We start from the raw sequence: 23,818 nt of genomic DNA, 5'->3' as shown, positions 1-23,818 counted from the left end.
ATCAGGATTCTGCATCCTCAGTGCTCTGTCCTCACAACGTCACTTCCAATCTGGCTTGCTTACCTGCCATTCAGACCACCAGCACCTTGGTGTGCTGGAGAGGATGCCTCCCTGAGCTCACAACAGCCGTGGATAATTCCTAGCACCTCACCAAGCGGAAGTTGCCAGGATTCTTTGGAGGTTGACCCCACAACTAAAGTGATAAAAGCCAAGTTTGTAGTGTAGAAAGGATCCTAAGGTTCTCCTTGGGACTTTAGGTACCACTGATCTGAAACTATTACTGTTTCAATAATAGTTGAGAGGTAGACTGAAAGGTAGTGACTTCCCTATATTTAACAACTGAGCTTAATGGCTGAGCGGCAATTTGAACTTCGGTCACCCACTGCACCCCTCCAGATCCACTCTCAAAAATGCTGAGAATGGCCTGGTGTACTTTAGAAGCATTGTGGACAATCCAGGATAATGTGCATTGGGTCTACTTACTATATCAGCTAAGGCTGGGCTTTGAACAGATCTGTTGTATTAACATATTTTGGTATGTAGCAATCAAGTGGAGTATGCATGGAGATATCAGATACGTCAGCAACAACATACTTAAATGCCAGAAACATTGGCACCAAACTGTTTTGTACAGATGATTTCTAATGTTGGCTTACAGTATTGCCACCTGTGAAAATCATTGCCAGTTTTCTTTTGTTTGGTCCAAGCTGTGGTCGCAATGCATCTGGTAAGTGCAGTTTGACTACACCTCAGGCATGTGGTGAATGTGTGTGGTATAAATGGAGGATGTTGCTGCATCTTGTGATCCCCCAATATTTTATTCAAGTTGGCACCCCTGCTTGACAAGGAGAACAAACTGTTCAATTGCCTCATGCTCATTTGTTCATCATTTAGGGAAGCTTTTAATATTTGATGAATCATTGTATTTTAATATTCTGCTGGAAGCCACCCAGGGTGGCTGGGGAAACCCAGCCAGATGGTAGGTAGGTAGGTAGGCAAATAAAATAAAATAAAATAAAATAAGATAAGATAAGATAAGATAAGATAAGATAAGATAAAATAAAATAAAATAAAATAAAATAAAATAAAATAAAATAAAATAAAATAAATATTATTCCTAGAGGAGTCAGCAACAGGTTTTATTACTGTTTCATTTCAACAGAAAAACGTGTACTTCAAGAGACCATACAAAACTGGGGTTAGGGTCTGACCCCAGTTTTGTATGGCTGATGAAATGAGCTCCAACCCATAAGACCTGGTCAAAAATGATAGCCGGACCCAAGACTTCTAGGTCCTGTCGCTCACTTTTCTGCCCACAGTTTTTGTTGCGGTCAAGGGTACTGAAAGTGTTTCTTTCTCTTTCTTCCTCTTCTTCTTCTTCCTTGCTCCCTCATGGCCACCCCAGCAGTGTTGGGCCGCGTGCTGGAAGTGACTGATCTACCTGAGGGCATCACGCGTACAGAGGCCGACAAGCTCTTCACTCAACTTGCCATGTCCGGTGCCAAAATCCAGTGGCTCAAAGAGACTCAGGGGCGCCCAGGAGGAGGAGGCGACAACAACCACGGGACTACAGAGAATGGCAGGCATTCTGACCTTGCTGCCTTATACACCATTGTGGCCGTCTTCCCCAGCCCTTTGGCAGCGCAGAATGCCTCCCTGCGTCTCAACAACTCCCTTAGCTGCTTCAAGTTGCGTATGGCCAAAAAGAACTATGACCTGCGTGTGCTGGAGCGTGCCAGCTCCCAATAGGGGCAGGCGGAGGGGGGGTGGGGAGGGGGCAACAGGCACACTGACTGGCCTCCTTGGCTGCCCTCTTCTGCCCTCCCCCACCCTACTCCTCCTTTTATTCCCACATGCACCTCCTCCCCTTTTTATTTTTGGTGGGGGAGGGGGGAATCTTTCTGGAGATATTTATATGGACAGAATGAAGAGAGAGACATTGATTTTTTTGCTTTGTTTTGGGGGTTTCTGTTTTTTATTTTTTTATTTTTATTTTTTTGCGTGAAAGAACATTTCCCACCCCTCAACCCCTCTCCAGAACACGTGTATATTGTTTTTGTTCAGCGTTGTGCCGCGGTACGGAGCCGTATTTAATTGCACATACAGATGTTGGCTGGGTATGTTCACTGTACATTTTATTTAATCTGGGTTTATTATTAATAATATTATTATTTGGTTTTTAAATATAAAAAAAATCGTCTGTCACTTTAAAGCTGCTTCCTCCCTGCCTCTCTTTCTCTTTTGGATTGCACAACGGTCAGACCCTCATGGCTTGGCAACATTGTCTTTCACCAGAGTTAACCCAGGCATATTGCTTGGACCTGAGGTTGATGGAGAGCTGTTGGAAAATTATCTAGGAAGGGACAGGTGGCTGGGGTATTATGCTGGTATTTTACATTTGGGTACCTGAATAGCACCTGCAGTTTTATCCCTATGCAAGAACCAGGTGAAATGGTGTGTGAAGGTCATCCCTTTGGTCCTGGCTACTGCTCTTTTATTTTTCATTTTTAAAAATATACAAAACGACATCTGTTACAAAGACACATCAGGTAAGAAAAGTGTAATGTATGAAGTCCCGGTTTGGTACAATGACAAATTGAGGTTAGGTGAAAATGGAAACAGGCGCTTCCAGTGTTCTTCCTCACTGGAGGAAGAGAGGGAAGTGAGAGTGTATGAGCCCCATGCTTGTCCACTTCATCTCTGATTGAAGGTTAACATCCGAATGCATCCAGCTTTTACCATAAGAGATTCTCACCTTTCCCTCATTATCTGAAGCTTCCAAACCACGCTTAACTTCAGGTGTATTCCCCTGAAATCAAAGCTCATAGGACTATTCCATTTCATTGTCTAGGTTGTAGATGTTTTATTGGCCAAATATGAATTGACTGTATGCTTAGGCTTGCTTCCAGTTTTTAGTAAACAATACTGCTAAAAAATGAAAACAACATCCAAATATATAAAAGGATGTCATATAGAGGAGGGAGAAAGGTTGTTTCCTGCTGCTCCAGAGAAGCGGACATGGAGCAATGGATTCAAACTACAAGAAAGAAGATTCCACCTAAACGTTAGGAAGAACTTCCTGACAGTAAGAGCTGTTGGACAGTGGAATTTGCTGCCAAGGAGTGTGGTGGAGTCTCCTTCTTTGGAGGTCTTTAAGCGGAGGCTTGACAGCCATCTGTCAGGAATGCTTTGATGGTGTTTCCTGCTTGGCAGGGGGTTGGACCTGATGGCCCTTGTGGTCTCTTCCAACTCTATGATTCTATGATTCTTTCTACAGTTCTTTTAAATAAAAATAATGCCACACATTTGGAGAAGGGAGCTAGGTGTTCACTGCACATGAGTCTGCTGCTGAAGAAGCACCCCACCATGACATCTATACAACTTACACTTTTGCCTGACTAATAGGGGTGGATGAAAATCTTGGGTAAGGATGGCTAAATTTTACCAGGAGAGCTCAACACAAGGCTGGGGTGATTTCGGTAGCAACCTTTCATTGAGTATAACTAGTTCCGCCCTCAACCAATAGTATGATCTTTGAATTACATGGCTTTACTCTCAGCAAGGTTAAAGTCCAAAATCTTGGGTTTTTTGCAAACAGGAAAACAGCCTCAAAAATTTCTTCTGCAGCTAGCAAAAGAGAAGTTGAAAAGCAAGTTACTATTTATGTGCTACAATAGGAATCAGGCAGGGGAAAACCTACTCAAGATATGGAGCCAAAACTTTGGTGACTTTGGTTAAGGAGATCAAGGCTTAGCTTGGACCCCAGTGAATTTTCTCAGTGTCCAGGTTCAACCCAGGAACATGTGACAGAATGCTAAACCAGAATACCTTTGAAATCTGCGGCTCACCATAGCAACTACCACACTTCTAGGATTTAGAGGTAAGAGTTTGCAGATTTGGAGACTGTAACATCGAGGCAACATTCATCTTCCACATCTTTTAAGTTTAGAAATTAAAACTAGACAAAATACATAAGCAAGAGACATGAAGTCTGGGATGTTAGAATCATAATCTTCATCCATGTGAAAATGTAACACACAGAGACCTGGGGCAGATCCATTCTTCTTCCTGGCAGATATTGTTTTGACTTAGTTGGCTAGGTGAATTGAATCCCCACCCGCCCTTATAACCAGAGACATGCTGGTTCTATTCACACCATTATTTCTATTTGCGATGCTCTGCAAGATGCCAATTCCCAGTGCACTATTCCTTGGCTTAACCATTTCACACCAGGTTTTTGGGGGTGCAGAGGGAAGGGGGAAAGCCCCACTGTGCTGTGGGGGCTTTTCAACTGGCTAGTACAACTATTCAGTTGAATCTAGCCCCATATATATAATGCAAAGTAATGAAATGACATGTCTGTTCATTTTTCACAATTCATTCTTCTAGCCTTGTGGAAGGACACAGATCTATGTGGGGTGGCACTTCCCCAACACTTGACCATTGGAACTCCCAGTCAGTGCTTCCCCATTGCTGCTGCAGTTTACAGTTCTCCAACTGACTAAGATACTGATCTGATCTAGATGTTCATTGGTTTGAATCTATTTCCTCTGCCATCATCCCAGTGGGAAGCCTAAGCAAACTCCTGTTTCTCAGCCTTCACACACACACACACCACCACCACCACCATCCTCATCCGGAATTATTATCTATCATAGGTAGGCTAAAACATGTGGGTTCCTTTCATTGGGCAAGGGCCTTTTAAAAAGACAAACCTATACAGTCTTGGACTGTGGACGTAAAGTGTATATGGCAATTTACAGAGAAATACAATTCAATTCTGAAGTTCTAGGTGCATATGATTAATCTGCTCCATAGCCAGATGTGGTCAGTTTGTTCACAATAGCATGCAGAAGATCCCAGGTTTAATCCCTGGCACTTCCAGTTTAAGCAAAGGATCTCGGCTAACAGGTGCTGGGAAAGACTTTGAGATTGCCGCTTGCAGCCAGATTAGACAGTACCAGACTAGAGGGACAAATCTCCTGACATGGTTTAAAGCAGCTTCCTGTGTTCTTCCTGTGCACTGTGTACTCTGTAATCTCTATCCAGCCTTCATGGGTGAAACTCAAGGGAAACGTCAGTCTATTAGAGCTAGCCTGCGGCTAAACTGCATCAGTTATGAAGCATGTTGATCCTCTGATTTCCTTTATTAGGTTGGTTGGTGAAAAGCAGGTAAATATTTGTGGCTGGTATGAAATAGAATGGCCTGCCCTTTGCAGAGCTAGATGGGGGGGGGCGAGGAGAGGGAAATTCTGCTCTGAACATTGCTTTCCTTTTTCTTGAATCAACACTGATGTCAGGTGCCTTACATGCAAAACTTGAGAAAAAACGGTCAAGATAGGATGGCTGCAGAATCTGTCAGGTGTTAAAGGCAATGGAGAACAGAAAGCAAACTTGTTCATTACGTGTTACTGATAGGCTTCACTCTTGCATAAGGAAGATAGGTTTGTACAGAAAGGCATCTATGAAAAATTAGGAAGCCCAGTGGGATTGTGTGTTCCTGGCTAGCTGTCTGTGATGCTATGTTTTGGCCTGAGACATTCTGTCAAGGTGCACTATTTGCAGCATTGAGGTCAGTTGGAGGCTGTATCCCAGGCAGGGATTTCTGTTCAAAAGCTCCTAGGCCAATGGATCTGTCGCATTTCTATGCCAATATCTGAACAGTTCCCTCCCCTCCTCGGTTCCCAATTGAGCTTTTGTGTTGCTGTCTCAGGCAGTTTGGCCCACAAGCCATGTTAAAGCTGCTATTCAGTGTCCAATTTCTCCATGTCAGCCCTCCCAATAGATGGCAGCTGTCTTTCCCCTTCTCCTGTCACTCAAGTTCTTTGTGGTGCTGGGACGGCAAACTTTTACATGCTAAGACTCAGGAAGGGGGAAATCTTTATCCCCCCATGGATCTCTAAAGTGAGATGTTGGGCAGGACGAAGGGAGAGCTGAGTTTGTGGGAACTGCCTGATACTTTTGGAAGGATTTAACCTGCAGGAAGAGTGTGTCCTTTATTCTTGGAGGTAAGTGTGCCCTTTTCTCTCTCCAGCCTCCACCACTGTCATCTGCTGTCGGCTCACAGAGGCATAAACGCCTCAGTCCCAGAACTTAGAACCGTGAAAGATGCCACCCATGCCTCAAAAAACAAACCAGGCAGTTCATTTTACCCACTTTAAGCCACTTGCTTCCAGAGGTAGAGGAATATGCATGTTTCGAATCTGTGGAGGTTTAAAATGGCCGAAGTGCCTTTTCTGGAAGAGGGTGGGGAGATGACAGTTTCTGCGGAAATAATTGTGCTTTGTGGTAATCCACAAGCAAGAGGGTATGTGTTGGGATCTACAGGTTGTAACTTTGTGCTTTTAGAAATGAAAGATCAAGACTTCCTAAAGTACTTTTCCGTTTTTGCAGCGCGGTCGCCTGGCTTTCACAGGGGGTTGATTCCCACTAAAAGTCTAAAGCAAAGAATATTAAGGCACCTGCTATAAAGCAGCTCTTGCCATTTTGAAAAAGAAAACGGCATTAGCACATTATGCTTTTTTTTAAAGTTTTTGTTCTGTTTTCTAAAAAAATAATAAGAATTAAAATTGTTACTAAAGGTGGGAGGGGAAGGGGAGGACTATTTGTGGCCCTCATAGCTGCCCTGAGGTGATTAAATGTAGGCTTTAAATGCAAATAACTTTTTGCCCTTGGGGGATTATATCTGCCTTACACATGGAGAGTTGTACAGCAGTGTGTTCTGCCTGCCTGCCTGCACCACCCAGCAAATGTGCAGCTTACATGAGTGTCCAAGCGGACAGCCAGGCAGCCATGAGGAAACCTCTAGGAATGCGAGGCGGAGGGGTGCCATGACTGCTGCAGAACCTGTGAGTGCGCTTGGGGGCACAGGCATTTGGGAGCAGCTACGCACTGGAAAGCCCAAATGCTTTTCTGCTGATGGTGTCCTGACAGTGTGACGTGGCTATTAATGACAGGCATGGTTCTCGTAAAGGTTTGGGAGGTGGTTTGCTGAGTGGGGGAAATGGCCCATATCAACGAATAATTTCTTCCCAGTTTGATATTTATGGGGCTCGGTTATTCTGCTGAGGAAGAGGATCTCCTTTGGAAATTTTCAGGGAATTGTGCAGGCTGGTGTTTTTAGACAGCTTAGACGGGTGAGGAGGTATGTGTAGGCCCTACTTTTGGTCAGCACTTAATGTGTGTCAGGGCTCAGTGCCAGCACCTCTTTTACGACACCAGGGCTTAAACATTTGAAAAAGTAATAATAATAAAAGAAAAACACCTCAGAGTGTCTTTCCCTCACCACTGAGTTATCGCAGCCTGTCCATATACAGCCAGGATTAAGAAGCAGGGCTTCCCAGCGCCTGTTTATAGAAATGAAGTATTTTGTTTATACTTTTTCCAGTGCTGCAATCCATCTGCTCTCTTCAAACATTAACCAGGTACAGTAATAATGCATTTCTGGGGGTCTTCTAAAGTATAAATTGGTTTCAGAATGAATTTCTCCTAGAAATCCTGATTTTGTTCTAACTATGTTGAACTCTGGTTAGCTATCCCCATAATCTCTTGGGGAAAGTAGTGAGCAGTTTAGAAGCCAGGGGGGTGATCTCTTTGTGAATTTCTCTTCTCACTAGATCATATAAATCCCTATGTGGAAAATTGTGCAACTGTTTTTCCTAATGTTTCCCTCTGAAGAGATTTTATTACAGATTTTGACTGGTTTAATAATCATTCAAGAAACCACGAAAACTGTAGTTCTTAATTGTTAAGTGTAGGAGAAGAGTTAGCTCTCAGTATCTTGACCGAACTACATTTCCCAGGATTGTGGGGGTGGCGGGGAGGCCATTATGTCCAATATAAATCCATGGTATAGTTTTCCCCTTGTTGGTGTGACCTGGGAGTAGTTAGAAAACCCTTTTTAGAATGCTTACAGGTTCTGTATTCACAATGCTTAAAGTAAAAGGGAGTCCCTTCTGCATCTGTGAAATGGCCTTCTCTTTTACCAGCCTTGGTTGGTAATGAAAGAAAAGAAAGAAAACTAGAGGATTTATCAGGAGCCCCAGGAGTACTGGTAGTTGTGGGTCTACATACCCTACTCCTAGTATGGGAAACCTTTAGCCCTCAGCGTGTTGGTACACTATAGTTTTCAACATCTCTCACCATTGACGGTTCTTGCTGGAGCTGATGGGAGTTAAATGTTCAACACCATTTGGTTCCCCCATCCCCTGCCCTAATGCAGTATAAGAGGCTCTGGACATCTCGGGGAAATGTGAATTTCCTGGTTGAATTTATTATATTCCCTAGCCATTATGCATAATCTCCAAGAGGCCAAAAAAGGTCTTTGGAGGCCTTGGGGAATGTACATATACTGTCTTGGGTTTTGTTCACTGCCTGCTTCTGGCCCACTGCCTAATCTTGTATTAACCACAACATACCTTCCTACTGATCAGTCAAGCAGCAGAAAGTATTGTTATTTATTAAATTTTTATTCCACCCTTCTTCCGAAGACCTTTTTTTTCAAAAGTCCAAACCCCTTTTTAATCACTCTCAGCTGTTCCTCAGAACCTCATGCTCTGCTTCTGGTTTAAGAATATGTGTTGTGTTGTGTTGTGTTGTGTTGAAAGAACTTAAGGTGAGAGTTCCCTGCCACCCGCCACCATTTGAAAAACCTTGACGCCCCTTTCTGACATTTATGAAATTGAATAATTTGATGCCTTCTTTGCTGAAATGAAACAAGGCTGTAATATTTTAGGAGGTGGTATGCCGACACTGAAGTTTAATGACTGCAGAAATAAATGAAATCATGTATTACTGTTTATTATATAAAAGTATGCATTTTTAATATTTATTAAGAAAAAATGGTGGCAGGTGGCAGGGAACCCTCCTGTGAGTTGTTCTACAAAAACATAATGCATGGAATGTTTTGTTTCATTTTTGAAAATTGAATTTGCTGTGTAGGTAATAATGCCCTATCCCCCCCATTTGATTGCCAACTCTTATTTCATAGTTTAAAAAATTCAACTAGATAAATCCATAGTTTCATCAAGCCCCTTCAGATTCCACCTGTCATATCCCACTGATGGTAGAGAATGCTGTACTACCCCTAGCCTACCAGTTAAAAAGTGGCAATACTACTGGGGGGAGAGGCACTCTGCTTGTGTTCTTTTTACAGGTGCCAGAGCTAAGTCCTGGTTAGCTTTAAGCCCAGCCAAACTGAGAATCTGTATTACCTTCACCAGCCATTCACCCGCAAAGCTGCCTGTGGTGTAATTCTACCCCTTTCATCCCAAGGCTCCTATTGGCTAGACACCTGATGCTGGAAAACATCCAGGTCAGCCTTCACCAGCTTGTTTCCCTCCAGATGCTTTGGGAGAAATTGTTGTCCAAAACATTGGAAGGGCACCAAATTGGAAGCTTAATCTAGGTAGCAGTATTTGTGGTTTCCTGTTATGGAAATCCCCCTCCCCGGCCCACTTTGATGGAGGATTGTTGATTTAAGTGTGGTTTGAGTTTGGGGACATTGCGAATAATGTGTGTGTGTGCGTGCGTGCGCACGCTCACCTGAAATTGATGCTGTGAGCACCACTCGTCCCACGGGTTTCTGGCTCCCACCTCCTACAAACAGTGGAGGTGCCTGGGTTATGTCTTTGCATCTTTATTGTTGCACCTGCTTTCTTCCCCATGCAGTATGACAGAAAAAGAAATTCTTGAGCCACCAGCATCACCAACATCTGAAGGGGGGAAATCGACTGAAGGGGTAAGTGCTGTTGTGGGCTGTACTCTGGGAGGACAAGGGTGGGGTGACTCCCATTTCTGTGTCCCAATTCCTCCACAATCAGCCATGGGGTCTTTCTTGGAAGGACTCAGTCCTCCTTAAGAATGTCCTACGATGCCAGAACCTTCTGACTTTGGCCTGTTTTGGCCACAGTGGCTGCAACCAATCAGATGGGAATATCCTGCCCTTTGCAGTTTAGGCTGAGGACATCCCATCCCAACAAACCATCAATGTACCTATCTGGAACCCTGAGATGTAAGTCTTGGGAATAGCCATTGATGTTGCCTTATTTCTATGAGCACAGAGTATGGCACACTTTCTTCTCATGGTTTCCCTGAAGGTTATGGTTGCCATTGGGCCAGCTTGTCCAACTTTAAATATAAGCAGTTATCTTTTTGCCATGATCCAAAGAAGCTGCTAAAAAATGGGTTTTTAACATGGATTTAAGAACACATGTTTTCTTGAACAGAAGGCCATCAATCTATAATCTATGGGTTGCTAACAAACCAGAATTTGAAAAATTTTAAATAACAAAACAAAACAAAACAAAACAAAACAACAAAACACCCTTCATACACCAGGGCAATTGGCATGATGTTTTCAACAAGTTGACTGCCTTTTTTGTTTAGTAAAAGGTAAAAGGTAAAGGACCCCTAGATGGTTAAGTCCAGTCAAAGGCGACTATGGGGTTGTAGTGCTCATCTCGCTTTGAGGCCAAGGGAACTGGCGTTTGTCCGCCGACAGCTTTCCGGGTCATGTGCCAACATGACTAAATCGCTTCTGGCATAACGGAACACTGTGATGGAAACCAGAGCGCACGGAAACAGCGTTTTCCTTTCCGTTGCAACAATACCTATTTATCTACTTGCATCAGAATCATAAATCTGGAGGGGGTTGTGTAGGCCATTGATTGATTGATTGATTGATTAGATTTATTACCTGCCCTTCGCCGTAAGTCCTAGGTTGGCTTACAACAATGGAATATAAAATTAGAAAAACAGGTTTGTTTGTTAAAAATATATATATAAAATTATAGACCGCGTTTTCACTAAAAATATCAAAGCTGTTTACCAATAAAAACCATACAGGGGGGGGGGGACCAGATCACCAACTAAGCATTACAGAAAGTGATTAACTTAATTGCCTGCATAGGGCTTGTGGCAAATAAATTTTCAGGAATGTTTAATGGTCAATATAAAAGACACCGGATGAATTTCTATTGGAAGAGCATTCCACAGGACTAGGCTGATGGCACTAAAACCTCAGTTTTGTGTTAATGTCAAATGAACCTCACCAATTTAGAGGGCAACCAGCTATACTCCTATGGATGAGTTCAGTGACTGTGATGAATATACGGGTTGGGATGGTCCCTATGGGACCCTGGACCTAAATTGTTCCAGGGTTTGTAAATTAATACAAGTATCTTGAACCCATCCGGTTGGTAGATGTGACAATGTCACATATTTTCAGTCGTATGCCCCCTTCAGATAAAAGCATCACAATTCTAAGACAAGCAGAACCATTTCAAATGGAATAGAACAATATCTAGTCCAATGTTCTCCTTGAGCTAGGAAATCCATAATGGTTTGTCCTGCTGTATGGAAGGTTGCTGTTCAAGAAACTCAAGCCCCAACCTGCCTTTTGGTGGGGAAAATTGCTTGTTTGGTGTGCTTTTGTTTTGGATCCTGGTCTAAATCTGCAAGGCATGCTGGGAATTTTGCAGCACAGAGGTCAAAGTTCTGTCTTGGAGGGAATGTATTGTTCCAGTGAAGCTTACAAATGTATTCAAGCTGTGTAATTCTGTGGAAGTGTGGAATTTTGAACAGTTTGCTGAAATTTGGAAGAATTGGCAGAGACTAGATAAGTTTAGGTATTCCATGAAGTGCCAGTAAACAAATGTATTGTGTCTAAAAGGAATCTCATGGGGGGTGCTGTGCTGGCTTTAGGTAACCTGCACATCTTCCCATTTGAGTTTCCCTTTGGACACATTAGGATGGAAGTGCAAAGAGAGATCCTTGTAGACACATACACACATGCGTGCATGCACACACACACTAGAGCTGTGTACTGGATTCAGCCAAGTTCCAAACCAAATCAGGCCTATTCAGAGGGATTTGGGCATCAGCAAGTCGAGTTGAGACAGCCATGGATTGAGTTGAGTTGGATGGTCCAGAGCTATCCAGCGCTGTCAGGCCTCTTCCCTGAAGCAGTACTCTGCAGGATAAATGCCTCTGAGTGGAGAAAACAATTACGCAGGGTTGCAAGAGAGGTCATTTATGAAGGACCCACCCCTAGACCCCACCCCTCCAGCCAGGTGCAGAGTAGGTGATCCCCATGTTGGCCCACGGTGGGTCAGCCTGATTGGGGACCCCCAGATTGGTGGAGCTGTGCATCAGCATAGACACACACATCTGTGAAGTTTTACTTTTACTCTATGAAGCCACTGTTACAAAGCAACAGGCCATGCTGGCTTATCCAGAATCATACTTTGATATCCTTTTAGCAAATGACCAATTTATACTCTCGTCTCTACACACTGCTGAAATGAAGTACACAAACCCCGTAAAACACATCTGTGCCTAAGATTAAATTCCTATACGGTAGGGATAGCCACATGGTGTCCTTCAAATGTTCCTGAACTCCAACTTCCATCAGCCCCAGCCAGCATGGCCAGTGCTGAGAATGATGGGAGCTAAGAGCTAACAACATCTGGAGGGCACCATGTTGGCTATTCCTGCTCTGTGGCATCACTTTTACTTTAAACAAACCACTACTACCAATACTTTATGGAGATGTGTGGGTCTTTGTGAGCAATGAAGCTTGCCTGTGGAAAAACAAGGAGATCATTGAAATTAGTAGCATCTCTTTCTTGGGGCTTAAATTTTTTTAATATGTTTCTTTTATGGGGCAGGCATTTCTTCAACATTCAATCATGTACGTCTGCAGAACTAATGTTAAACTCACCATTCAGGGGAGGGCATGATAAATCTAGTTTCCCTTGTACGAGGGTACTGGAAACATAAATCGTTCTCATATCCATTCTTGTTTATACACGTAAAAGCAGTGCCTAGTATAAGCAAATAAAAGCAATCAGCAAAAGCATTGATCCTGCATCAGATTCCCAAAGCACCAGTGTGGCCCCCAATCAGTTAACTCACAGCTCTAAACTTTCAGTGCTCTGCCTTTCTTCAAATTCACAGTTGCCTCTGCTTTTTACTGCCCATATTTTGAGTGGTGCTTCATTCCAAAGGTGGGGAAAGCAAAATTCTAGGGTTGCTGCACATTTCAAAAAGTAAAAACCAGGACACCCTGGTTGTTTGGTTGTTGAACTTTTTTTAAGAAGACCCCAAATTGTTGAGCTATTTCTCGATCCAGGACAAAGCAGCCACTTTTCAGAAATTCCCCCAGACGCCAGTTCCACCTTTGAAATCCTAGTGATGTATGGCAGCCCTAAAGATCCAACACAAGGGGACATTACTGTTTATTACATTCCTGATTGCTTACTAGTTTTCTTGCTGCTAGGCCCATTTACTGTAATCAAGACAGCCAACTTATTAAGCACTTGGCAGTGTTGGTTGTCTCTAGTGGCAATTATGCATGTCTGCAGGCAGTGCATGGCAGTAGATAAAAGTGTTTAACTTCAACACTGTAGTAGGTCCTGGCTTCAGATCACACCATGCTCATAGTCTTGTCATGGGGTGTGTTGAACACATCATTTTTCAGCCATTCCATATCTGTAAAATGGGAAGTTGTCATGTGATTTATATGCTGAAGATTTTTTTTTAATGCATACAAGATTATTCTTAATTGCAAGAACAGGAACACATGGAAAATCAGAGGCATTGCAAGGGTAAAGTGGAGTGGAGTGAGAGGGGCCTTAAAAATGTGTGCTCAAACTAGAAATATCCCTGATAATCCAGTCTTTCCTGTTCTTTAGCATGCATTTAACATGTGCACACAAAACATTGGATAGATGCAACTTTTCTTGAGTGTTCAAAGTGTTTCATGTACATTCTCTGTATTTCTCATAGAAGCTCTTTAAGGCAGGCCGGTAATATCACAGACATTATTTTTTTATTATTATCATTATCATTGTTAATTTATCAATCACCTTAAATATGATCACCTTCTATACAATAGTTTTCAGGCAATGCACATTTAAAAAACACCAAAAAAGTTAGATCCCCACAAAAACACCCACATCTGATGCAATAATAATAATAATAATAATAATAATAATAATAATAATAATAATAATAAATTTTTATTTATACCCCGCCCTTCCCTGCCAATTCGGGCTCAGGGCGGCTAACACCAATAAAATCACAACAAAAACACAAAACAATTCATTAAAATACAATTTAAAAATTAAATCTAAACTGCAGCCTCATTTTTAAGTAGCCCACCAATCACACCAAAAGAATGAAACATCAGGGTTAAACTGAAACCAACCCAAAGGCTAGGTGGAACAGCTCCATCTTGCAGGCCCTGCGGAAAGATGCCAAATCCCGCAGGGCCCTGGTCTCTTGTGCAAACAAAGCTTCTCCAGCACCAGGTAGTGTGTGAAATTAGCTCGCAGGGAAATATGCAACTTCTAGGGGCATTAATTGATTTCTTGCAATTAGAACTGAGGCAGACACACAGCCTACTTTGAGCAGATCTCCTTCCTCTTTGAAGGAACCACTAATGTGTCTTTTCTTTTTAATTCCTATGGGATAGAGACATGATAGCAACAGCAGAGGGAAACTGACTCTTGGAGCATATCTCTAATACACACACTCCTTGAGCGTTTTTGATCGCTCACATGGAATATTCAGGTAAAATTCCTTTTCAGGAGAAGCACAAGGCTGTTCCCCTACCTCTAGCAACTTTCCCGTTCTTTAGCGGATAACAATCTGTATGTAGATATTGCCCACACATGCAAGAATCAAGCCTCTCAACAGAGAATTTGTGTTCTGACACAATGTTTTGAAAGATCCTGAGCCACAGCTCAAGAGTTGTCGGTTCAGTTATCGTGTTTAGCTTTCTGTGGTGGCTGAAACTGGCGGCAGAAACCCAAGCTGTGCAAGAATTTCCACATTTGATTCCCCTGCCAAATGTTAAGATCCCAGGAGACACGCTGTGTGTGCGCAAATAGGTGTATGTGAATGAATGCAGGAGAGATGAGTATTGGCTGGTTCTCCTCCCCTGGGACATGTTAGCATCTGTAACCATAGGAGTGGGGTTCCATTTCAAGCAGCGCTGACTGCATGCTTTCCAGTTTACTGATGCCCCAGGAGTCCTCTGTCAGCTGCCTTGGCTGCCCTCCCTGGCAGCAGAAGCAACATCTGGGTCAGTGACACTTCCCCTTGCCCCCCTCGCCGCCTCCGCCTTTCACAAACTGCACTGCTCAGGGTCAAAATGAACTTTATCACATCTGTGGGATGAGGTTATTGGTGGCGTAAAAACTGGAATTCAGAGGTATTGGCACACACCCAGGTGCCAATCAAGGAGATGGATGTGCTGGCTTGTGCAGAGGAATGTGGTCCACCACGAGCTCTACTCTGGAGGAGCTCTGTTTTTATTGCAGTATTGTGTTAAGTAGCCGAATAATGCCAGGATTTATGTATCTACAATGGTTTCTTGCAAAATAGTTTCCTGCCCCACTATACAAGTGTCCCAGCAATGTTCAGCAATCTGCCGCTGTAAAAGATTAAAGCTGTGGCTAACATATATTAAAGCTCTAATAATCATTGACTTTAACTCTTGCATCTCATTGCCGTCCAGCTCTCAGGTTACAATTTTCTCTTTTAAATTTTACATAAGGTGTCTGATGAAATTGGCCTGCGTTAGTCTTTAAGGTGACAAAAGACTCCTTTATTGTTTTTGCTACAAGCGGCTAGCACGGGACTACTCCTCTCACAATCTGTCCAGCAGCTCCACAGAAAAGTTGTGGAACAGTTGAAAATGCCTGTACTTGACCTTGCTCTTGAGTTGTTTCTTTTTACCGGATGGTGGCGCTTCAGACTCTCTTGACCAGGGCTGGAGTAGGCTAACAAGAGCTTGGTCCAGGGCCCATGATGTTAATAATTTGGGTGCTGGTTTTGACGATGCCAGTGGTAAAGGAAGGCATGTTTTTTTTTTTTAATATCACATACACACACACACACACACCCATTGCAGTAGAAAGGCTACTATATGCTGTGATTATTACAATATGAGATGCATATGCTTGTACAAAAATTTATTAAATTGTCCTACAAGACAGTTTATGATTCATAAGTTCTATAGGAAAAAGTTGAGAACTGCTGGGCTAGAGAATTAAATGATGCCTCTATAGGCTGTGTCTCCCTTCCCCATATTTTTCCAGCAGACTTTCTGCCATTACTATTTTGGAATGTTATTATGTACATTTATTCAGTTAAATGTGCATGTGTCATCTCTCCCTTTTAAAATAAAAGCAGCATCAGCGGGAGGAGATTGTGGGGTGGGTTGATGACATCGCCACTGTTCCAACCCATCCATGTGGTGCTGTGCTGGCTTCCACGACCAATGCTGGGAACTTCAGGAGATGGGATGTACATTCCTAATACAGTGGTGCCCCGCTAGACGAAAATAATTCGTTCTGCGAGTATTTCCGTCTAGCGGGTTTTTCGTCTAGCGAAGCGGCAATGCAAACCGCGGTTTTCGCTAGACGAAAAAAATTTTTTTTCCATCTTGCGAGGCAGCCCCATACACAAATTCGTCTTGCGGGGCAGCCTTCTGCTAGACGAATGCGTTCGTCTAGCGAGTTTTTTGTCTAGCGAGGCATTCGTCTAGCGGGGCACCACTGTATGAGGAAAGATAAAACAAGCAGAGGGAGCTTCCTGTAAGTTTTTGATTCTGCATTAAAATTGTATATGCCACAAAAGGTGTCAAGTGCCACCTACTAGCTTGACTGCTGAAATAATATATATGTGGGGGATGCACCTTAAGTGAAAGGCACACAAAGCATCAGTGATGGGTTTGGCTGTTTAAAGTTAGGAATGCAAGTGGTGTTGTTGTTGTTCAGTCGTTCAGTCGTGTCCGACTCTTCGTGACCCCATGGACCAGAGCACACCAGGCACGCCTATCTTTCACTGCCTCCCACAGTTTGGCCAAACTCATGCCAGTCGCTTCGAGAACACTGTCCAACCATCTCATCCTCTGTCGTCCCCTTCTCCTTGTGCCCTCCGTCTTTCCCAACATCAGGGTCTTTTCCAGGGAGTCTTCTCTTCTCATGAGGTGGCCAAAGTACTGGAGCCTCAACTTCAGGACCTGTCCTTCCAGTGAGCACTCAGGGCTGATTTCTTTAAGGATGGATAAGTTTGATCTTTTTGCAGTCCATGGGACTCTGAAGAGTCTCCTCCAGCACCATAATTCAAAAGCATCAATTCTTCAGTGATCAGCCTTCTTTATGGTCCAGCTCTCACTTCCATACATTACTACTGGCAAGTGTTGAGCAGTACATTAATGACCCAAATATTTACTTGACTAATTGGTATGGGCCCGTTTTAAATAAGCAGGGCTGCAAAGGTAAGGCCCTTTACTTTTTTTGAGGCTATCTTCGTTCTGCTTTGTTTTTGCAACAGAAGATAATAATTAAAATATTAGATGGCTTTTTTCTTTGTTGTTAAATTGTAAGTTAGCATATCTTTTGATATCTATTCCCCCACCCACCCAAAAATAGGTTTAGAATCACAGAATTGTAGAGTCAGAAGGGACCATGAGGGCCATCTCGTCCAACCCCTTGCAATGCAGGGATCTTTCGCCCAGTGATACCTTTTGAGTTTTTTGTCATAGGCACATGGACTTAAAATTTAATTTGCATTATTAGCAGGTTAAAGAGAGCACACCTACAATAAATTGGGCTGCATACACACAATTCACTTAAACTATGTTTAAAGCACATCCCCCAAATAAATAACATTTATTATAGTGTAATCCTGTGCATATTTACTCCGAAGTTATTCCTGTTGTGTTGTTTGTTTAGAAAATCAGACTGAGTCAACAAGCACTCCCACCCCCTGTTCAGCTTGAAATCTACATTCTGCCCACAGACTCAGAAAGCAGACTGCTGCCTCTAAGCTTCACCCCATCCCACCCACCCACCCCCCAAAAAATATGCACAGAAGGTTGTGGAAAAGGATTGCTGCAATGAGTGTATGTGAAGCACTTGAAACTATATACCTGCCTTTAGAATAATTGTTATTAACCAGTTAATAGCTAAAAAGCAGATGATTAATCCACTAAAACAGTAAATATCTTTAATTAGTTGCTAGTCATGCTTAGAATGCCATTGCATGGAGAGAGTTCTACAGTGCAAATTGTTTCTGTGAAGTGGCTTCCACCCCCTGAGATGTGGCCCCTGGATGTTTTCTGCCACTGCAGACCATCAGTTTGTGGGTGGTGCAAGGAAAAGCCACTAAGTGCAAACGGGTGAGCTCTGTGGTCCAGTCTCCATGCAGTTGTATGGCTGCCACCATGCTGCTTCTATATGTTCACTGGACATTTGTTTGCATTACCTGCAATCCAGGGTTCTCTTCCCCTGTGTTTGCCAAAGACCCAAGGGGTGCCATGGGTCTCCCCCCCCCCATCACTTTGCCTCATTTTTGAGCTAGTCTTGGACAAGTTTGGAGCATGCATGCCAATGGCGCTGGTTGCCAAGGTTCCCTGTTGGCATCTATCAAGTGCTGATTGTCCACCACCCCCACCCCACCCCACCCCACCCCACCCTGGACCTTCAGCTGCAGCGGCTAAAGCAGTTTTTCCAACGCAAGTCCAATGAGGAGCCTGCCCCAGAGGAACCACAGGCCAATGGGGAGCTGGTCAGCCCCTCTGGAGGACCCATCTACTACATCTATGAGGAGGAGGAAGAGGATGAAGAGGATGAGGAGCCTGAGCCACCACCGGAGCCAGAGAAACCAGTTAACGACAGACCTCACAAATTCAAGGATCATTACTTCAAAAAACCCAAGTTTTGCGACGTCTGTGCCCGCATGATTGTCCGTGAGTCCTACCTGAGGGGGTTGAACTGCAGGGGGAATGGTGGTGGTCAGAAGGTTGCCTCGTCCTCCTATTGGCAGGGTGCTTGGGCCTTTGACAATGGCATAACAGGCAGAAGTCTGACAAGCATGGCTTTTTCTCTCTCCGCACCTCTGTGGTTGTGGGGGGAGGAAGTTTCATTGCTGAATGTCTGTCATGTTAAAGACGATCATAAGATGGGCAGTTATGCATTGCCAAACATTGTGCATCACACAAAAAGAACAATAATTTGCATATTTGATAAATATGCATAGATGCAAGTTTAGAAAGATTTACTATAATTTAAATAGAAATGCAATGCATCTTGTCCTAGTGGTGAGCGCTGCAAACTCTTGATGGACGACTTCAAGGCTTCAGCTTGTCAGTCCAAGAGGACACCTAGAGGACTGGTATCCAAATAATAAACTGCCCCCTATAAATTAGGACACATGGCTACCCTAGGCACATGAGTCCTATCTGTAAAATGGTAGCAACCATAATGGGTAAAGGAAAGGGGGATGGGGAAGGCATGTGCTTCAGGGAGATGGTGAGTCATGAAGGTGAAGAGAATGTACAGATTGGAGAATGTGTGGATTGTGTGGCTAAATCAAACTTGGCCCTCCAGATGTTTTGAGACTACAATTCCCATCATCCCTGACCACTGGTCCTGCTAGCTAGGGATCATGGGAGTTGTAGGCCAAAAACATCTGGAGGGCCAAGGTTGAGGAAGCCTGGGCTAAATGCTGGAGGTGATGGTGGGTCACACATATATATAACTAGCAGCCTCATACCCAACATTTTCTAAGAAACCCCCAAACCAGTGCAGTTTTGAAAGCAGTGTTAAAATAGTGCCATTGTGAAAGTTTCAGTCCACCGACTTGATTCAAAATGGTGTCCAATTTGGTTATCTTATCTTAAGCAGTCCATAGTGAATGGATGAACAGCTTTCCAAAATATATAGTTGATACACACACAAGCATCACTGAGTCAGAGATGAGTTTTCATCATCCAAGGTGGCTATTTTAAAGTTGAGAAGGCAAAGCCCACATCTCTCTTTCCTATTATGCTGTAGTGAGTACATGGTGACTGGAGCCACTTCAAGAGAACCGTAATGTAACAGGGAGGGAGGGAATGAAGTCAATAGTCATAGCTCCCTCCCAATTTTGAAAGAACTGGGGGTTGGGGAATTTGCAACATGATCCATCTGTCATCTTCTCCCTTCATATCATTACATGCATACCTATGACTGGAAAAGGAATGAATAATGTACCCCTCTCTTATGAGGTGAGGACTTGTGATATTTACAGGAGATGCAAAAGGGTTTGCTCACTGATAATTTCTTCCAGCACAATTGGTGTCCCATATGACACCAATCAGCCTCTTGGCCAGTTGCCAGAAAAAGGATTCAAAGTCAGCCCCCCCACCCACAAATGCAACTGATGTTTCACTGATATATCCTTCCTTTCCAGACTTTTCTGGTCCTTTCAAAAGTGATATCTAGCTGGCTTCCTTTATAAAGGAAAGCCACTCTGCACCTGCTCAGAGGCAGTTATAAGTTCCAGTATTTTGAAAGCAGACACTGGCAATCTTGAGACCAATGCAAGTGCTGGAGAAAACACTGGTTTTAAATGCAGCCCCTCTCCCCTCCAAAAATATCATGTACACACAGATGTGTAAAGGAGGGAATGTATCAAAGCTAAGCTGCAAGAGGTGATCCAAGGATACTGGAGCCTATGAAGGCATTGCTGCTTAGGCAAGATCTCAGACCAATCAGGAACCCTTTTTATAGGCCTGCCTGTCTGGAAGAGCCCAATAGCCAACTGGGAGGGGGGGGCAGGGCTAGTCCAGAGCATGAGGCTACTTCACTGCCAAGAATATGGTCCAAGCTGCAGTTCTCACCACATTGGACAGTTGCACACAGAACTGAAGATTTCTGCCCTGACAGATCTTGATGCAGTCGTATTTAAAGTGCCAAAAGGGTACACACTCAGGGAGTGTTGAAGTTTCCCCGCTCATCCACACATACCCACCCACAAGCTGGGCTCTATACTGAAGTGACACCAATTGGGGGAAATGATCCAGTTAGTGGTCTTCAAATGGCACCTTCCATCTTGGCATTACATGTGATTGGACAGGCCCATGTTAAAGGATGGGGAAAACATTTTTCCCTTCAGATGTTGCTGGATTCCACCTCCCATCAGCCCCAGGCATCATGGCCAAAACATAGCCAGGGACAATGGTAGTTATAGTCCAGTGACATTGGGAGGACCTCAAGTTCCCAATTCATGATTTAGTCTGCAGGAGTTGCAGGGGTGGGGGGCACGGTTGGCAGAAAGGTTGGCAGGGGGTTGGCTCTTGCAGCCCAAATTGCCCCCAACGGATTGGTTTTTTTTTCTACTGTAGTCAATAACAAATATGGCCTGCGTTGCAAGAACTGCAAAACCCACATCCACCACAGCTGCCAACACTATGTGGAGTTCCAGCGCTGCTTTGGCAAGATTGTAAGTATTCCCTACCTGGCCCCATTGTCCACGTTCCAGCTTCCTGCCACTTGCTCTCCTTAACATGATATGCCATGTGCTTTAGGCTTGGGCTGGCAAGCTCAGAGATTGCTTTAGCCACCATAAGGTGGAGGGTGGGAAATGTTTCGGTGTGGAGATAAAATCTTCCCCAAAGAGACATGCTAATTTGAGAACTGAGAAATTTCTTTGGTTGCTTTAATAGGGAACGTAACAGAATTTGTATGCTCAAAATACTTTTGTGTTCCTGGGCAGTTTAGTGCTTGCAGCTTGAGTAAATTGAGCTAAAATAGGAAGAATTTGTGTCTGCGTGCTGTCATTAGAAGCATGGATCTGGTATAGTGTTGAGTTTGATGACATTAAATTTTTTTTTGCGAGGACAGAGAATATTGCAATAATTGCTTTTGAAAATGTAGAAAAACCATTTTATGTTGATGTGGAACCATCAGCATCTTAACGGTACAGTGGTACCTCGGGTTAAGAACTTAATTTGTTCTGGAGGTCCGTTCTTAACCTGAAACTGTTTTTAACCTGAAGCACCACTTTAGCTAATGGGGCCTCCTGCTGCCGCTGCGCCGCCAGAGCACGATTTCTGTTCTTATCCTGAAGCAAAGTTCTTAACCTGAAGCGTTGTTTCTGGGTTAGCGGAGTCTGTAACCTGAAGTGTCTGTAACCTGAGGTACCACTGTATTATAGAAGTGTATTGTTTTAATCTATGAGATAGATTCTTGGTCCTCTAGGGTGGGAGTTGTATTTCGTTCATCTGTTGGTATATACCTGAAAAGCAATTTTAAAAAGTTAAGAGGGGGGGGGGAAACTGCATTGAATCAAGCTGTTCATAATATTTACTTCAGGGATGTCCAACAATACCTGGAGGGCCCCCTGGTTGGAGAACGCTGTTTTAGGCCAACCGTTTTGCCCCTTTCACAGTAGTCCCCAAAGAATCACCAGAGGCTTTTTCTGCAACCGGTGGAAATATTTCCAAAAATTGATGTTCCCGCCTTTCTGTCTGACCCTGTTTTTAAAGCTAGGGTAGAGATGCTCTCCGAGGACAAGCTGGCCTACTGGCAGCGTATTTAGGAAAGAGTTGCCCTTCTTCCTTAGTTTTGGAGAAGGCTGGGTTCTCCCTTTTACTTGTGCGTCACACTCTTCAGTGAGAGCCAGTGTGGTGTAGTGGTTAAGAGCGGTGGACTCGTAATCTGGTGAACCGGGTTCGCGTCTCCGCTCCTCCACATGCAGCTGCTGGGTGACCTTGGGCTAGTCGCACTTCTCTGAAGTCTCTCAGCCCCACTCACCTCACAGAGTGTTTGTTGTGGGGGAGGAAGGGAAAGGAGATTGTTAGCCGCTTTCAGACTCCTCTGGGTAGTGATAAAGCGGGATATCAAATCCAAACTCCTCCTCCTCCTCCTCCTCCTCCTCTTCCTCTTCCTCTTTTGCCCTGCAGCCCCCGGGTTTCCGTCGCGCTTACAGCTCTCCATTATACGGTGCCGAACAACTTTCTGGTGGTAAGTAACCTGTTGCAAGCCTCTACCCATTCCAATGGTGGGCTTCCATTGCCACAAACAGCAGCCTACCGTAATTTCGTTGCTGTTGCTTTTCGCTCCACAGCAAACCGAAGTGACCCTGTGTTTGAGACGCTGCGGACAGGTGTCGTCATGGCAAACAAAGAGCGCAAGAAAGGACAGGATGACAAAAAGAACGTAAGGGAGCTTGTGTGGGGAAAACATCATGACACAGAAGGGTATCATATCATCGTATCGTAACCATAGCAGCCCCTCCCAGGGAGAGCCATGGCAAGTGCCCTCCAGATAAGAGTGATGGAATCAGGGCTAAATTAGCTCTTAATTAAAGGGTTAATGCCTTTACAATAAAACAATTAAAGGGTTAATGTGGCTTGCAGTATTTCAGACCTCTTCCTCACCCCACCCACCTTCCTTGTTGCTATACATTTAACTTATCCACCCCGCTGGAAGGCTGCAGCCCTCTTTCTCAAGTATTCTGCCATGAGTCTGCTAAAAATATCAACTGTGCAGCTTAGCTCCCCCTTACCAACCATAACCTTGAGGAACAGTTTATCAGATACCATGGTGTAGAGATTTTCTTGCCCACACCTGCTGCTGCTTCTGTGGGGCAGATAAATGCACAATGTTGTAAAGTGAGACCATGGGAAAGAGAGCTACAATATGGAGAAGAGGAGTTGTGCCCATAAACTGCTGTTGCCAGTAGCAGCCAATAGTAATATGTTTTATGGGACGCGCGTGGCGCTGTGGGTTAAACCACAGAGCCTAGGGCTTGCTGATCAGAAGGTCGGTGGTTCGAATCCCCACAACGGGGTGAGTTCCCGTTGCTCAGTCCCAGCTCCTGCCCACCTAGCAGTTTGAAAGCACGTCAAGTGAAAGTAGATAAATAGCTACTGCTCCGATGGGAAGGTAAACGGCGTTTCTGTGCATTGCTCTGGTTTGCCAGAAGCGGCTTTGTCATGCTGGCCACATGACCTGGAAGCTGTACGCCGGCTCCCTCG

At 44.0% G+C, this 23,818-nt stretch overlaps 2 protein-coding genes across 12 annotated transcripts in view; both read left to right on the top strand.

The window, feature by feature from the left end:
* R3HDM2 (R3H domain containing 2) overlaps positions 1-2,227 on the top strand; it is a 91,544-nt gene extending 89,317 nt beyond the window's left edge. For all 8 annotated transcript variants that reach the window (XM_033137360.1, XM_033137369.1, XM_033137379.1 and 5 more), the window contains one exon: positions 1,409-2,227. In XM_033137360.1, the coding sequence (XP_032993251.1) occupies positions 1,409-1,749 (341 nt within the window). In that variant the 3' untranslated portion in view covers positions 1,750-2,227. The remainder of the gene's footprint in view (positions 1-1,408) is intronic.
* A 3,479-nt stretch (positions 2,228-5,706) lies between these two features.
* Positions 5,707-23,818, top strand: part of STAC3 (SH3 and cysteine rich domain 3) — a 29,827-nt gene continuing 11,715 nt past the window's right edge. Inside the window, exons 1-7 of one of the 4 annotated variants that reach the window (XM_033137347.1) lie at positions 5,707-6,008; positions 7,388-7,424; positions 9,670-9,739; positions 18,535-18,763; positions 21,182-21,279; positions 22,742-22,802; positions 22,906-22,997. In XM_033137347.1, coding sequence (XP_032993238.1) covers positions 9,671-9,739; positions 18,535-18,763; positions 21,182-21,279; positions 22,742-22,802; positions 22,906-22,997 — 549 coding nt within the window. In that variant the 5' untranslated portion in view covers positions 5,707-6,008; positions 7,388-7,424; position 9,670. Of the gene's footprint in view, positions 6,009-7,387; positions 7,425-9,669; positions 9,740-18,501; positions 18,764-21,181; positions 21,280-22,741; positions 22,803-22,905; positions 22,998-23,818 lie in introns of all 4 variants that reach the window. The other 3 variants (XM_033137327.1, XM_033137337.1, XM_033137318.1) reach the window with 3 other exon arrangements.

This window comes from Lacerta agilis, chromosome 2, assembly GCF_009819535.1.
Source record: "Lacerta agilis isolate rLacAgi1 chromosome 2, rLacAgi1.pri, whole genome shotgun sequence".
NCBI lineage: Eukaryota > Metazoa > Chordata > Lepidosauria > Squamata > Lacertidae > Lacerta > Lacerta agilis.
This window is presented reverse-complemented; position numbering and strand designations above follow the sequence as displayed.